General features: G+C 42.5%; 1 protein-coding gene across 7 annotated transcripts in view; it reads right to left on the minus strand.

The window, feature by feature from the left end:
* Positions 1 to 1,764: 1,764 nt before the first annotated feature.
* Positions 1,765 to 17,682, minus strand: part of CARMIL1 (capping protein regulator and myosin 1 linker 1) — a 159,321-nt gene continuing 143,403 nt past the window's right edge. For 5 of the 7 annotated variants that reach the window (XM_015855140.1, XM_015855139.2, XM_015855143.2 and 2 more), the window contains 7 exons: positions 17,140 to 17,246; positions 14,981 to 15,413; positions 12,278 to 12,356; positions 9,441 to 9,674; positions 6,616 to 6,750; positions 4,881 to 5,027; positions 1,765 to 2,818 (listed from right to left, as the gene is read on the minus strand). In XM_015855140.1, the coding sequence (XP_015710626.1) occupies positions 2,682 to 2,818; positions 4,881 to 5,027; positions 6,616 to 6,750; positions 9,441 to 9,674; positions 12,278 to 12,356; positions 14,981 to 15,413; positions 17,140 to 17,246 (1,272 nt within the window). In that variant the 3' untranslated portion in view covers positions 1,765 to 2,681. The remainder of the gene's footprint in view (positions 2,819 to 4,880; positions 5,028 to 6,615; positions 6,751 to 9,440; positions 9,675 to 12,277; positions 12,357 to 14,980; positions 15,414 to 17,139; positions 17,247 to 17,682) is intronic. The other 2 variants (XM_015855144.2, XM_015855145.2) reach the window with 1 other exon arrangement.

Genomic DNA, 17,682 nt, shown 5'->3' on the forward strand with positions numbered 1-17,682 from the left:
GAGTTTGAAGGTTTCGTATTTTGAAAAACACGTCACTATTCCATTATTACTATATATTTTTCTTTGAAAATGGCTTTAATCTAATCATACTTGACAGGATGATGTTTTCCATTAAGCCTTGCTGATGGCAGACCATTAGTTCAGATGTTTCTTTTATTGGTTTATTTTCAGATTACGGCAATTACACAGCAGAGAATAAGAAATGCCCCTTTTTGTTTTCCGTGTGAACCTGGCTGTATGAAACAGGTTTAAAATAGCATACATGCTATTTCCCAGTAGAACCGTTTCCTTCGTGATTCACGACGCTCCCGAAGAACACAAACATCGATCCCAACATTTTAGCAAATATAGGCAAATTCCGGGAACTGGGAGGGGACAGTGCCAAAGAGCTGTGGGGGGAGCAGGGTGGGCACTGAGCCCCACAGCCAGCAAGGGGTCTGTGAGCACCACAGTGAGGGGGAATGTGGAGGAGCAGAAGAAAGACAGGCTGAAGGCAAGACAAAGCTGAAATAACAGAGTCAGTGAATCCTCCCCCCTACCCTTTCTTGCGCGGAAATCAGTGCAGAGATAACGCTGTCTCATGAAGAAAAGAAGCAGGCACTTATCTCTTCCAGCCACATCCTCAGCTGGGTACAAGCTGCTCATTAGGGCAGATCACAAACCCCAGCTTCCAGCACTGGTGTGCCACCTCCCATCCCACCTTTGTCTGCAGATCCCATGTTGATGTATCATGCTGGGTGCTGCCATGAATATTCCCACCCCAACTATCCTTTTTTCCCCTCAGTCTTCTCTGTGCAGCTCCCTTAGCTGGGAGGCATCACCACACTGACAGCTTCCCACTATGGAGAGTGGTTATTATGTGAGGGACAGCCATTGTTTCTTCACTGCCAGATAGGAAGTTTGGGAGACAGCCCTCCCCATGAGATTTCCAGGTCCCTGAGCTCAGGGAAGAGAACCTAAGAAGAGATTTCCCAAAGCAAAAGCCTCCCAATAGAACAGAATCATTAAGGCTGGAAAAGACCTCTAGGATCATCCAGTCCAACCACCAACCCACCCCCATTGTGCCCCACTGCCCATGTCCCTCAGTGCCACATCCACACATTCCTTGAACACCTCCAGGGACGGTGACCCCACCACCTCACTGGGCAGCCTGTGCCACTGCAGCACCACTCTGTAGGAGAAGAAATGATGGCAAGTTCCAGTGCAGCGCAGCACAAGGCCATGGTGGATGGGCTGAGCTAATCCTTGATCATCTCAACCTGGCTCAGCTGCTGCTGGGAGAGGGGGGGAATGTAACATGATTGCTTTTTTCATGGTAAGAAGCCGATATTTACTGTTGTTACTGCTCATCAGGGAATACTGCAAAACACTCAGAACCATCATCCAGACTTCAGACTGCTTAAGCAGGGAGGGGAAAACGGTCCTAATGGCACGGTGTAGGGCTGTTTGAGTTCACACAGCCACAATCCTTCCCCAGCTGTGTATTGCACAAGCAATATTCTATGGCAAGGCATGAAAACCACCCTGTGGTGCAGGAGAGACCATGGCAGCCCCATCTGAGAGAGCTTCTTCCTGCTCTTTGCCTAAGAGGGAATAGAGAAGGTCCAAATCTGGCTGGTGCTGTTGTCAGGCTCCTTCCAGGCCTTGCCTTCCAGCCAGGTGAGTGAGCTGGGGGTTGCCAGGGCTCTGCCTTCAGCATGGGGCAGGCGGTCTGAGAGGCTGATGAGCAGACCAAAACCAGTGCTATAAAAATGAGGAGCTCAATTTCAGTTGTAAAATCATTTTTTTTATTGTTACAAATATACATATGAATAAAACCCCTTCAGCCTGTAATGTAAGTGGATACCTGTGAAAACTGCGCCCCTTCCCCAAAAGCAGAAATGTCTTTACAGATGTCCAACTATTGTTCTTGTCGAATTACACATTGAAAGGAAGCGAATATGCGGACAGAACCGAAGAAGGTATCTAGAAAACACCAATATTCATAAAATTTCCATTGCCCTCATTCCAACCGACTATATACATTAATACATGAACGTGGAAGCATAACAAGATTATATGTCATTCAGATCCTTCTCCGTTGTGCTTTTCGACAGTACACAAATGTAAGCGCTGGAGCTTTATGTACAGTACAAGAACAGGAAGAAAGAAGCTCCCTATGGGAGAATGTAAAAACCATACCCAAGCATTTAATATATATAATCTATACAAATTATTTTATTAGTGTGCTCTTAATATAATTACAATGTGCAATTGCATACCGCAAGAATATATTTATAGGTAAGTCACGTGCAGGTTTGACACATTTACATTCAGCAGTACAACACATTACCTGCTGTACAGTGTACGAGCGTAAGACGGTGTCCAGTTAACTTGCTTTGCTTTCCCAACACCCTAACGCAGGGCATTCTTTGTAGCTGCTTCGGAGGAAATTCAAGTAGAATACATGAAAGGATTGCTGGCTTTAGCAAAGGCATTGGAAGGAATGTCTGAGTGAGACAGAACAGAAATTAAGGACCAAATCAACACCAACTGATTGTAGCTGGAATGGTGTTTGGAAGATCAGCTTCACTAGGTGGGGATGTACCTGTGGTGGTAGAGCAGCCGGCTGGAAGGGCTGCTGGTTGCTGTACCCTGACTGTTATCAAAGCTCTCGCACTACAAAGCACTTGGACCGATGGCTAAACAAAAATAAAATCTTTATCTGCCTCTTCACCAGAGTCACTGGACTTGCTTCCCTGATGGCCGTCTTTACTTAAGGACCGCTGCTTCAGCTCCTGGAACTCATGGGACTGGTGCCCGGGGCTTCTTTTGGCAGCTGTACAAAATATAGAAATAGGTCTTAGTAATGGTTGCAGAAAGGAGAGGAAAGAAGTCATTCCTGCATAGGGCGCCTGCTCCCACTCCCACATTATCCACTTGAACCACAAATTTGACCCAAAAGAAGGTAAGAGACATGGAGAGAAGGAAAAATATGGAGTGAACTCCTCCCCAGTGCTGGCTGATGAGCAGTCAAACCTGAAGTATGAAACTCTGTACACCTCAGTGTGACACAGACAGACGTTACAGTTAGAAAAAGCCATGGAGGCCATGGTGAGAGCAGAGGGGACACATCCAGCACTCACCCTATGGGATAGACCCACACCTAGCATACATGGTGCATTTCTGACCCAACCAGTCCTCCCAACTCCATATACCTTTTTCCTCACGCGTGCTAGCCAAAACATGTGATGAAATAAGAGCTAGCAATTACACAATCATTGCTTTCTTATCCCTGCTTTGTAAGCTGGGAGAGAAAAGGATTTTGAGAAAATTCTTTTCAAGCTATTTAACTCGACAAATTTAATATACCCAAATTCTACTAAAAAAAAAAAAAAAGTAAAATAACATATGAAATAAAATAACAAGTTTGGTATTTCCACCTTCCCAAACACCACTGCTTTTCAAAGAAACAGGTGCGCCCTGTGGCTCTGAATCATTCTTGATAATTGTACCTGTGAGTAATTGCATGGCTGTTGTTTGAGCTTCCATTCGCTCTTCAAATAAAACCCAGAACACATGCTGCAGCAGCTGTTTGCATTTATGGCCTAATAAAAAGATATGGGCAGTTTGCCCCCAAAATGCCTGAAAATACATTGGGCACATAAGTCCATAAACTGCAAGCAGACTGCAGTGGATCTCAGGTAAAGCCCTCAGGAAATCATAGAATTATAGAATCACCAAGGTTGGAAAAGACCTAGAAGATCATCCAGTCCAACCATTCACCTATTAACAATAGCTCCCACTAAACCATGTCTCTCAGCACAACATCCAGTAGTTCCTTGAACACCCCCAGGGTTGGTGACTCCACCACCTCCCTGGGCAGTCCATTCCAGTGCCTGACCACCCTTTCTGAGAAGTAAATAAATGATACTGAAGCGACTTGCAGAGATCTGCAGCAGCATCTTGGCTTTTGAAACTTACTTTATTGGAGAGCTACTTCAGAATTAACTAAAATAATTTGGTTGTGATGGTGAAAAGAGGTTCCAAATCTGAGTGGGCTAAGTTTGATTCCACAATGTGATCAGAAAATCCGGGCTGAGGAAAGAGAGGGGCAGATGGGAAGGTTCTTTCTGTTTCCTCAGCAGGATAGAATGAATGATGGGAAATACACAGAAGGAATACACGATGTCCTGTAAGTAGAAGAGCTATGAGTAAATGCAAATGCATAAGGTACTCAAACATGTCACTAAAAGGCTGCAGAAAAAAAAAGTAATTTGGAATCACTGTTTAAACAAGCTGGTTATGAGGTTATAGAGAAGCATGGAAACACAAACCATTTGGGAACAGGAGCTTTTACATTTTAAAAACATGTAGTTCAACCAGCCATTCTTATAGTTTGCTGAATGAGCTCACTGTAAGTCCAAGGTGCTTTTCAAGAGGTTCAGCACATTGTTGGGTTTGGTTCCTTGTGGGTTTTATTTTTGTTTTTGTTTCTTCTGGCTGAGAACAACGTGCTGTATCAAAATATGCTGATTTTCCCCATTCTCAAATGGTTGTGACAGCACTGAAGCTGGCACTAACAATACTCAGGTTGAAATGTATTTTGAAATACTTCAGTGCACGCATCGTAGAATCACAGACTGGCTCGGGGTGGTTGGAAGGGACCTTAAATCCCACTCAGTTCCAGCCCCTGCTGTGGGCAGGGTTGTCACCCAGTAGATCAGGCTGCCCAGCAGTGCAGGAAGATGATGAATGTCTCATGGGACTTTCACCCTTCTCACAGTACACTGGCAGAGCAGCACCCTTTCAAGGCTTCTTTGCTACCACAGCTCTTAGTGATTGTTAGTGCCAGCTGTCGAGCACCATTCAGATGAAAAATGAAATTGGAAACTGCTAACCAGGAGCTGGCTGAGCCTTCCTCAGCCCAAGCACATTGCCTTCCTCTTCTGCACTGGCAGAGCACTGCCTCGAAGCGGCTCCCTCTCCTCCGGGTGACTTGGCACAGTCATGGTCTGCAGCTCTTTTTTGACCTTCTCCTGTTCGCTCTAGCAGGGAAACGGATCTGTTTATACCCCATAGCGTACAGAGGCCCATATACAGAAAGTATTAAGTAGCATAAATAATTTCAATTTGTCATCCCATCTAATTAATCACTCAAAGAGCAGCAATCGATACACCAGATGCTCTCTTAAATCTAGTCTGGATATTTGTGTATGTTGGTAACTGCAGCCTGACCTTACAGATAGTCTGTGCAAAGTGCATTTGGGGATTGCCCCATGCAGCACAGTTAAACTCATTCACATAAAGCGACTTTATAATGAAGTATCGTGCAATTTGCAGCTTTCTTTGGCGGTAGCTGTAATTTTGTTTATGAAATTAGGTGGATTTGCAGTGATTTACCAGTTGCAGAAATAAATTAGCATGCTAGTCTGAAAGGAAGCAGAATGCAAGGAAGGAGGAATGAGCAAAAGTAGAACAGTAACAGAGAGAGAAGTTAACTTGACAAAGAATAAAAATCAAAAGAGACAGAATTCAGTGTTTTCCAAACACCTCAATGCAAAGCATAGCGGCCATGTAAGGAACCAGAAACACAATGTTAGTCAAGTGTCGCGAGAGCCTGTGATCGCAACCATTCTCAGCATGATGGCACCAGTTAAGTGAGCCTGGCTCAGTTCACCTGTCTCAGTGCAGACTACGATGGGACTAAAGGCAGGATTAAAACCAGGCTCCTCCCATCAGTGGATAACTGAACTCTGTGGGCCGCACAACTGCTCCTTTTTCACAACCCAGTGTGACATATCTGCCCTGACTCATCTGCCCCATCCCATCCCGCAGGGAAGTCCTGGCAGAGTTTGAAGGGTCACCCCTTTGTCTCACAGCTTATGTGATTTTTCCAGTCTGGATACGATGGGAATCACCTTGAGATGGAAATGTGATTCATTATCTTTCTCCAGGAGAGTCCAAAAGGATGGAGGTCTCACCCTCAGATTTCAATCATGTCTGTGTTCCAGCTAACACCATGATGAACAATAGTTTTGTGACTATTTCTCTATGTCTCATACTCTCCTCTGAGAGCCAGGGCATCCGCACAAGCAGAAATCCAGAAAATCATGAAAAGCAGCAAAGAGATGCCAGTGGTCTATTATTGTGGGTTAGAAGTACCAAGCATTGCCCTGACACACCACAACATATCTCCCAAGTGTGAGGTGAGCCCAGTACATGCATTAATACACACAGAGCAAAAGGCCAGCTGCAACGAGGAGTAAGGGCTGCTCCCCAGGGACTTTACTGACCAACAGAGCTGCATTTCACATTGTTATCTGTGACAATACCACTCGACATCTTGAATCAGACCAAACTAAAACATAACATACATAGCACAAACATCCCTTAATTGTTCAGCTAGATCATCAGTAACAAGAAATTAATCTTTCACTTGGTTTGATGAAGCAAATCAAATGTATAGAGCATCAACCCATAGGTGAAGAAGGGGTGGAAAGACATGACCAGACACACTCTCCTCTTTTTTCCTCAATATGAATAATCCTTTTCCCTTCCAGGAGGAAACAATGACAACTTGATTCCTAGCAGATGAAAATCATGCTGGACCAACAGTTATACCACCACTCCTACCTTCTTGAGAAAATGATCTGACCGTGGGGCTGCTCTGACCATCCTTTTCTTTTTCAGAGGGAACTTTCTTCAGCACAGGTGGAAGCAGAGCAACTTTTGGGGAGCTGGGGCCAGAGGGAGACTCTGGAGCATCCTCTGTGGAAAATCATGAACAAAAGGTGAGAGATTACAAAAGGGAAACCTTCGCAATTGGACCAAAGTTCAACCCAACATAAAACAAATAAACAGCTACAGCACTCTATACTTGCAGGAATAAATTACCACTACATGGCATGATAGTATCTGTAAAGGCTTTCTAAAGAGGAAATAAAAGCAGAACACTTTGACTTATGCTAGCTGGAATTTAAATTCAAATCCATACTTTAAGCCATCTGGATATTTTGTTTCTCTAAAAGGTTGAATGCACATTATATATAGCAAATTGACTACCACCTTTACAATCCTCAGAAGAACACATTTTCAACCTTAAACCAAACAGCTTTCATTTGGGTGGTAAGCAAGTACAGCTATAATGGGTTACTTAAACTGCTTGTACATTTCCTTCCCAAGCACTGGCATATATCTCCAACAGAGCAGCTAAGAAGTTACATCTGCATTGACAGATGAGAAAAGGAACTCATGTTATCAAGTAACTCTCCTATTAGAACTGTCTGAGAGAACTGGGGCTCTTCAGCCTAGAGAAGGCTCTGCAGGGACCTTACAGTGGCCTTCCAGTACCTGAAGGGGCCTACATAAAAGCTGGGGAGAGACTCTATGTAAGGGCAGGCAGCGACAGGACACGGGGAAATGGCTTAATCTGAAAGAGGGCAGATTTAGACTAGATACCAGGGAGAAATTTTTTACTGTGATGATGAAGAGACATTGGAACAGGTTGCCCAGTGAGGCTGTGGATGCTCCCTCCCTGGAAGCATTGAAGGCCAGGCTGGATGGGGCTGTGAGCAACCTGCTAGAGGGGGGTATCCCCGCCTATAGCAGGGGGCTGGAACTAGGTGATCTTAAAGATACCTTCCAACTGAAACCATTCTATGATTCTATTCTATAATACTTGTAGAATAGATACATTATAAATTTGGAATATGAGTTAATTCAGCTGCAAATTGGAAATTAAAAGGAATGAATCTATCCTACCGTTAACACAAATTGGTCATCACAAAGGAGTGAATCGTGTTAATTTCAGCAAGTGAAAGTGATGGCTTTCTAAATGCAACTCAGTCTGTACAGATGCAGTAATTCTCAAGACCTCCACATGCCTGTGAGGCCAGGTGCTTTGGAAAACTTGGTAACAACATCAAGCTCTGTGCATGAGTGCTGCGCTTGGCAAACACAGCTATGCATTTCCAAAATGAAGCTGATACATCTTGAGCTTTACCAAGGATTCACTTTCAGTCTTTAACAATTTGAAGACATCTGAGCTGTGCTCTGTTGCCTCAGATTACTTAGCAAAAATTTGCTACCATTACTTTGGTCTCATCACCATAAACAACAGCAGGAGCAAGAATGCAAATAGGATTATTGTTTGGCTTCCTCATCACATCACCTACGTGACCTTAGTTTGCAAGTCAATACAAGTACTATGAAAGAAATTAGACTGCAGCAGAGACGATGCTGCTTTTGCTGCCACCCAAGGAGCTGTCTTATTACTAGCAAATATTAATTGGTTCCTGTAAGTCCACAGTAGGCTCCTCTCTGCAGGAAATATAAACTGGTAGAAACAGATAACAACTTAGGTCTGTTTGATACAAAATATTTTGAGATAACACGCTGCCTATTTTATTGATTAAGCATCATGAGATAAGCTATGCTTTCCTATTGTATTCATCTTTACAAGCATTTTGCCCAACAATTCTATGACCATTTCTGAAATGACCAGTAAAACAAAGCCGTCTGCGACCTGAAGGTGATTCTGAACATGAACAGCACTCCACCCACTTGTGTGCAAAGACAGCTTAAGCAATGTCAGGCACACATTAAGGCAATTAAGAGGCTTTATCACCCATTTACTCCCTTTCCCCCTCAGATATGTAATCTTTCTCAGGTCATTGGTAAGCATGGGAGAAGCCTAGAGGCAATGCTCACGTTCTTCAATTAGCAGCAGTAAGTTCCATTTTGTACAGCAACTAGGAGAGTAAGTAACTAGCATTTAATTCCTCTAAACTGCAGTGGTTATACTTTGGGAAAAGGGAGTTGTGTCATCAGCCTATTAAACAGCAGTCAGTGTATAGAAGATCTGCTTCATGATATTGGAAATATTCAGGTAATATCTGGGTGGGAAGCTGGGACAGAGCAGAAGTTAATAAATAACCATTCAGCTGGCAGTCCAGAAGGGCTGTAAAATCACAGCTACAATTAATTCCAATCAAAAATAATAAGGAAAGAATCACAGGCAAAATAAGATGAAAGAGAATGAGAAGCAGTTGTTTGGACTAATTATTAACAGGCATTCACTCAGGGAGCTAAGAGCCAAAAAAACCCCAAGGGCTTCAGTATTTAGAGTCAGGTGCTCAGAGAAAATAGTATTGTCAGCACAATTACTACAGGTTTTCATTCTGAAGCAGATCTCTGAGCATTCCTATGAGAGCAGGCTAACTCAGAACAGCTCTGTCAGTGTTTCCACTGCTTCTCCTCAGATTTTACTGTCACAAGGCTAAACTGTTTTAAATAACCACATTGGAATTATGGCAGAGGGAGATGGAAAAGAAGGAAGCAAGTCGAGAGCAAGTGACTCAAGAATCCATCTGCATTTAACTTAAGTTCAGCCTGCGGCCCTGGGTGTCTCCTCCATGACCCACAGAAACTCCACTCAGAAGTACCCAGCAGCTCCTCACCAGTGCGAGAGGCAGAGCGTGGTTTCTGTGGCACCGTGGGCCGTCCTGCCAGGCTGGGCTTCGTTGACTGCAGCGGGGGCTTGGGGCTGGTTGGTGTATTGGAAGAACTTCTTGCCTTTGCTGCAGCTTCTGCCTTTGGTTCAGCTTTCGCATTTTTTTCAGATGATGCTGAGACAGAGTCACCTTTATTGGAGGCAAACCGGCTCTCTGGAAGGGTCTGCGGGAGTTTAGGCACTAAAATATAAATGGACACATAAATGGACATTTAATAAATGGACACATAAATTACAGCCTCATGCAATGTGGAATGTTCAGTGTGTATGCACACTTACATAGAAAACACCTTTACTAGTTCACATACACACACAAAAAGCCTTGCAGCATTGGTAAGTGACTCCTATCACCACAGGAACAGCATCTATACCCATCAATTCTTACATGTGCTAACATAAATAACTGCCTCACAGGTGACGACATCTCCAGTCCTTTTAATACATTTGGGTCGATGGCTGGCTGGACCTCATTCTCCCTTTATCATTCTGGGAGCAGATGGCATGGCCTACCTGCTGAGGAAGCAGCAATGGATCAGTAGAGAAGGCAGCCTTTGGCTGATTTGTGCCTCTACAGACAAAAGGTTGGCTGCCCAAAATCAACAGAGAAATCCTGGCCCAGAAAATAAATCTGGAACGTGTGGTCAGCAGGCTACATTTTGTTATTTGTTGCTTTTAGCAAGCTCTGAAAAGATTATGAAACTCAGAAGAGATCAAAGTATTCTTTAGTTAATATTTTGATTGACTTAACAACACAGTGTATGGACTATGGTTTCTATGCATTAGCAAGTTTATAAATTTATTATCCTAAACAAAGTTTGAAGTATTTATGCATAAAACTACATTCACTTCCAAGGCATAAATCAGCTCTATTTAGCTGTGCCAGTTGGTAAAAAGCCCGCTGGACATTAAGTTGCAAGCAAGCAAAATGCTTGCCCTACTTTTCTATTTTGAGGATGATGAAAGCTCGTACATAGCAGGTATACTGATAATCCTGGAACCTGTATACTAGCTTGGGACATTCAACAGTCATCACATCTTTATTCTCAGGAAGAAAATGACAGACTAACTGAATATGTAGACTGTAGAAGCCACAATCTGCTCAGACTTGACCTACCTACCTGCTATTCCCTTTCAGAAATCCTGCTTGTTTACAGGAGTGCTAAGCACAGATGTTTCAAAAACAATGGGAGGGGAATGTTGGATATAGTTTGTTGCAAGCCAATGTCCAAAAAATCTTTCCAGCCTACAAAGCTCTTTTTCAGCCCAGCTAGTTAAATTCTGGCTAACCAGAGGAGCTGTGCACTTGCATACATATTTGTGTGAGCATGTGACAGGGAGAGATTGTGTCTGCATGTGTGTAGCAGACCTCTGTGCTGTGAGCAAAACAGCAGGACTCTTTCTCTACCTGTGTCTGCATGCATACAAAAAAGCAGACAATATTGAAGTGTGAAGCAAAGAACCTCCCCTCCCCCCCCCCCCCCCCCCCCCCCCCCCAGAAAAAAACACCTTATTTTCCTTCTGAATCTGTCCATAGCTTTCCTGTAGTAACATCCAGACATTTTTCCATTAACTCTCTTTCTTAACTTCCTAACCCCAGGCCTGCTAATTTTATTAGAACCCAGTAAGTTAAAATAAATTAACCCAAAACAAAGACAAACTGTAGCTGCAGCAGTGAAGAGCAGCCTCAGGGAGCTCTCAAGCAAGAGTGACAAAGAAAGAACCGACAAGCTGGAGAGCAGAAGGAAGAGGCAGGAACAGTGCAGGGAGGTGGGGTGAAATGTGCCATATACAGAGACAGGGACTGGAGGAAAAATTGGGGTCAGATACCTACAGTTATGCTAATATCCCAAGTATATGTAATTCTGGCTCCTCTGATTTTTAGACAGTATCAGGAGACACACACAGTATGAACTGTACTTCTCAAAAGACAAGCAGGCTGACCTAAGGTCGCTGATTTATAGCTTGCTTTAACATGCTGTGCACAAGCAGCCTTTTAAAACCACCTTTAGAAAGGCAGAAATACTCATATTTGATTTCCAAAGTGCTCAACCAAACTGCCCGCTTTTGGATTTAGATTTCAGCCCAGTCTGTGTGCCCAGCAATCAGGCACTCCTCTTGCACCAAGATGCAAGTATTTAGGCATTGCCATTTCAAGACTACAGCCTGATAAGGGCCTTCGGCCAGTGCAAAGCAGGACTAGCCACAAAGTGAAATGGAGCTGTAAACACTGAGTTTACTTATGTTATTTTTTTGCATGTGGGCTGTGTCCCAGGCCCTACAACTCTGCAAACTGCCCTAGCTTTTTTCATGTCAACTAAAGCCTGGGAAGTGCCAGTGCCCATTGCCCGTGAGAAGTCTCTTCTAAGAGCCCAAAGCCAGGACTGTAAGAGCTGTTACTTACACTGACTACCATTAGACTTGCAAACTAGTCATGCTGAAGCCTGCAGATATATTCAGAAGTTTCAGTTCCATGCATGAAAGATTTTTGCTGGCTTCTGAGTTCACTTCAGCTCTGGCATCTCCATTGCTAATCAGGGCTCTCTGGGTGGAGTCCCAGGAACATCCTGAGTCCTTTCCCATCTTTGGGATGCGTAGCACAAGTGTAGAGCAACTAGTAATGAGCACAGACCTTAAGCTAGCTTCAAGATAAGTGCCATCAAACATGGTACAAACATGACCTTGTTTCTAATGCTGCTCTCTTAACTGTAAATTCATATTTTGCTTAACCAAATGTTAGGTGTACAATATGGAGAGCAAAGTTGTATCAAGAGCCCCAGACTGTACCTGTACCACTTCCATCCAGTCGTTCTGAGCTCACTGCTGCATCAGAAGAATCCTTGGAAGGTGTGTCATTCCCAAGTTTCTGCAAGAGTGAGAAAAACTCTCATGTTAATAATAGACCTGTAAACAATATATCTCTATGCTTCTGTTAGTAAAAAGTGTCGATTCAGAAACTATAAGGCAGAGAAAGTAGTGTTGGTATCATTCACTGGATGCAATTCCTTGTTTCATGTCCTGGAAATCCAGGCGTTCCCATTTCAGGTAAATGCAGGCAAATTTACCATTGAGATAAATAACGACCAGGCTCTGCTTTTAGAAGGAATGTACACAGAGTTGGGAAATACTGATGATGGGTACGTAAGCAGGTTGCATATGAGCTTGGTCTGCTCTTAGGTCTTACTCGAGGTATTTAAAAATTCAGTCTGTAAACACTAGATGGGGCTAAAAGACCTTGTTAGGCACGCATAGCAGGAACACTCACCGCACATATTTATCTAGAAATTCTCACATTGTATTCTAAGCAAAAGAAAACAAAAAAGCATTTACCATCTTTCCATCTACTGTGCACCTGCTCATCACTTGTATCTGTAACAAGACTGCAGGAGGGTATGAATAATATAGTAAATACCTTCTGGCTTTGTTTTCACGTAAAATAGCTCAGAATATAAGCAGCCATCTGCACCTTAAAGGAAATATAATTTTCCATCATGCTAGAATTCTGATAAATTTGAAGATACTGGGGAAGTTGTTGCCATATCCCTCCTAAGTAATTTAACAGCCACGGGATGCTCTGTGGCTCAACCATCAAAATATATTTCTCAGCTTTGTGAATGCCATGAATAAAAGTGCAAAACTGAACCATTTGCTATTGCAGTGTAGGATAAAGTATGCAAAAAATTCTTTTGAACAGTCGTTCAATTTGGTATGGTCTGGACAACATTAAGAAGCAAACCGGTGCCCTGCTGTGTGTGAGATCCAGCTTTCTTGTCGTTATTAAAAAGAAACCTGAGACACGTCAACTTATGAAATACAACAAAAATAAGAGCAATGACCTCTTTAAAAAAAATCCAAATCAATTATTTTCTTAAAAGTTTCTCTTTCTTGTATTCGTACATCAACAACAGGAAGAGAGCGAGAAACTGATGACAAACATGAAAGGAGCATTTTTTGCTTCCAAACTGAGAAAGAAAGCAGAATGTGAAAAGCACAGTAATAGTGAGGAAAGGTAACAGCTCTCCTTTTTGAGAGATGGAACTCGGGTTTTCAATCAGTGGTAGAAAAGCTGATCAATGGAAGAAGACGTACGCTCATAGACTACCTCAAATGCATCATCCTGGATGTGACAAACTTCAGATGACAGAAATTGAAGAGCGCCAAGCACACACTTCATCCAAATGTAAAAATTCATGTTAGCTGGAGGAAATCTACTGTATGCTGCAGCAAACTACAACACTTCTATTTACAATCACACAGGATTTAATTGAAAACTTGGTGTCTTAGAAATCAATTAGACTGTTTGTGGGCATTATGCAGCACCAGTTAGAAAGGTGGGAATTGGTCATTCCCTTAGAGATACAATTTTCATGCTGAGGGTCACTTTAACATCCCATAGGCCTCTGCTTTAAATTGAATTTGTTTATTACAAGATCAGAGGGTTTGCAGCAATAGTTCAGCCATCATAGCAAGTACTGAAAGGCAAAAATGACAACTGAGTGCCTTACTCAGCCATTAAGTAATATCTTCCAAGTCACGGCAGGGTTATGGTGGGGAGTGGGTAGCACATGAGTGCCCTGCATGCTGAAGAATAAGAGAAGGATGCAGATTACTGATCCTTTGGTAAATTTAGAGCACACCAATCGCAGCTGGGATGAAGCAGGGGTTGACAGTAGGAAGTTCAAAGGGAAATGGGCATCAAGCAAATTAGTTTGGCACAAAAAGCTTTGTAGCAATGTGAGGATATTTCCACATGAAGATAATGGGGAGCTCTTTTTTTTTTTTTTTTTTTTTAGTATTAAAACTTAGTATTTAAAATACAGAAGTCCAACTCATGAAAATAAATTGAAGGGCACACAGAGTAAATAGCCTTTCCTAGCTTTAGATAAAACATCCATCTACTACATGTGAACAAATCACAGACCACATAGGATGAAGACAAACTGTGCTAGTTTGGGTGCTAGTTGCCCCCAAATTACTCTGTAATACATGCAAACAATTGTGTCCTCTTTTGTTCTTGTGTTGGTGTAACATTAAGTACTGGAATAGGCTTCCCAGGGAGGAGGTTGAATCACCATCCCTGGATGTGTTTAAGAGCCTTTTGGATGTGGTGCTCAGGGATATGATTTATCAGAGGGTTGTTAAGGGTTAGGGTACTATGGTTAGGCTGCAGTTGGACTTGATGATCTTCAAGGTATTTTCCAACCTGAGTAATTCTATGATTCTATCAATAGCTGATGCTGCCTCCCCAGCATGAGGTTTATAAAAAGCGCAGGCTTAAGGGCATGTCTTCTATACGTGGAGCCTGGTCCTTGGCCAGGGCATTCACATTTAATCACAACAACACAAAGCAATTCTTTGTCAGGAAAACTCTGCAATTCCTGGTAGAAAACAGGAATGATATGACAAGACCCAGTCCCTGTATCCCCTCCACTGAAGATACCTATTTTTTGTTCATTTTTTACAACTCAAGAGAAATCAAATTGCCTTCACCTTCTGAGCAGAGGCTGCTCTCTTCTCCTGCTTGGCTTTCATTTCTGCGAGAAGTCCACTGCCCATCACCTGCACACCGTACCTCCGGCCTCCTTGTGGGCTTCCTTTGCTGTCACCTCTTTCAGCCTTTGCAGCATCGTCTGGCTGCATCTCCTCCAGTGAATCCGGCGTCTTTAACTCCTCAGATCGCTCTGTACCACCATTTTGCTCTGTAGATTTTAGCTCCTTCTTACTTGAGTCCATCATTTGACTTTTTGATGTAACTTTGGGTGAGGAGGGCTCCTCAGCCACCGCCACAGTCTGAGGACGTTCAGATTTGGAGCCTCTTGATTTGATTAAGTTAAGGAAGCCACTCTTCCTTGAGTCCCTTTTCTTCTTCTCATCACCTGCTTCACTAGGCTCACTGCTCTCTGAACTTTTAGTTGATGGTCTCCTAATAAAAGACATGGACATTTTAATCTCTTTTCCCCTTCCCTCCCCTATCTGTTCTCAATAGTACAAAATATCTTCCCCTGGGCAGAGCCATCCTTTTATATGATCCATATGTTGCCCGAGGCTCAGATTAAATTAAAACCTGAACAATTAACATTAGTCATACTGTCTTGAGAATTCCTGGACCAGCCTTGTGAAAAGTAGCCTGTGCCTGTCTGCTTTCAACACCAGTGAGGTGTTGCTTCAGCAGAGCTCTGCCTCATCTGTTTATGCACATATAATTTCACACCGTTCTGTTTCCAGATAATGTCACCTCTAGTTTTGATCTACCTGTAGTTATAAGGAGGGCAACTGATCCAAGCACATGACTTGCAGAGGCTTTGGAGGCTTTGGGGGGGAGGGGAGCAAAGAACTAATTGGTTGAGCTGTCTTCTCTTACAAAGGAACACAGAGACAACATCTTTATAATGCAGATGCTCATCCTCAAAAACAAAACCCAACAAAACTTACTTAAAAACCACAACAACACAAGAAAATATACAAAAACAACCCAACAACACCAACAAAAACCAACCAGTCAAAACCAAAACAAACAAAAACCCTAAATGTTGTTAAGATTTTCACAGGCATCTTACAGGCAGAGTATTCATGCTTAAGGGATAGCTCAATGCATAGCATTTCTGCATGAACACCCCAACTGGAAAGACACATTGATGAAGCAAATGGAGATAGCTCATGAGAGCAAAGATCCATGAGCCAAGCACACGGCCAGGGATGTGCACACAAAGATAGTGAGAGATCATGGAGACATTTGAAATGAATGGCTAGCGGGAGCCCAAGGGAAACACTGTAGGATGCTGTGGTCTGCCAGTACCCTGAATTTAACCTGGTTAATCCATTGTTCAAAGCTACCATGATTTGACCAGTACACACAGAACTTCACACATGGCTTCACATGTCACTACACATTTTTGTAACATGCCGATTTAAAAACATTTGCTATTCTTGACACAGCTACCACACCTACCATTTCCCTTAATGGATGTCACAGACAGTACAGAAGAGGTCATTTCAACTTGTCCATAGTTTCTCACTTAAGTTATGTAAGTATTTTTGTGTGTGTATAAATGCACACATGCATTAGCGCACAAACTTCTAGGTGCATGGTTCTGTAAGCATACAACCAGCTACACAGAATTATATAAGCTACTCTTTTTCCTTTTATACAAAACTAGAGGAGAGATGTCTTTCAGACAAATTTATTACCTAAATCTGGAATATTTAAACTGCTTAAAAATATTTAGCATGTATTTCTACAACTTTCACAATCCTGTTTGTGCCTGATCAGTCCTGTCTACATAGACACACCTGTGTGTGTACTATTGGCACTGAAGAGATGAGCCGCAACAAATACACTGCTTTGCTTTAGTTCTAATGGGCTCCACTGACAGGCAACATTGAGTTAGCTAAGTAATAAACATACCCACGAGTCTATATTTCACACCAAATGGCATATTGAGGCAATTCATTTCAAAGTAGTCATTTTTAAGGGCGGGTAATTCAATTCACCATGTTATCTTAGACAAACAAGGCATTTTCTGACTTTGCCTGGATACTGAGAACAGAATTCAACAACAACTTTTGAGTAGAACTGATAATTTCCAAGCTATAGATTTAAAAATAAAAATAAATTAAAAGCAACAACAAACCACATGAAGTGAACTTACTTTGAATCCATTTTTGTGACTTTCTTTGTGAAAAATTCATCCACGCCTTCATCTACCCTTCCCATGAGGCCATTCTGTTCACCATCTGGAGGCACTCCAGCAGATACCTGACAGAAAGAAAATCTCTCTATAGCATAAAAGAGCTGACACGCTTTTGTTTATATGATAATTACTAAGAATTGAGATGTTATTAAAGTTGTGCACTATCAACCAAACCTCAGTGCAAAGGAAGCACTATCAAAATTCTCCCTTTACTCAGGCCAGTTGATGCACTACAGTGAACTCAAAGCAGCAGGGGCAAACTGGATATCACAGCTGGATACTGCATGATGCCAGGAATCAAATGCCTTGTGCTTTTGAGAATAGAGCACATGTTTAGATAGAAACAAAATAAGCAGAAAAGGAAAAAAAAAATTCTGATCCTGCATTTACAGTGGTCACCTGCAGAGAAAGTGGATCTGAGACTGTGCCTTTGCATCTCCAGTTTTTCTCCAAACTACTGCATACTGTAGCAGCAAAGTGGCAGAAACATCAGCAAATCAA

Source organism: Coturnix japonica, chromosome 2, assembly GCF_001577835.2.
Source record: "Coturnix japonica isolate 7356 chromosome 2, Coturnix japonica 2.1, whole genome shotgun sequence".
In the NCBI taxonomy this organism is placed as follows: Eukaryota; Metazoa; Chordata; class Aves; order Galliformes; family Phasianidae; genus Coturnix; species Coturnix japonica.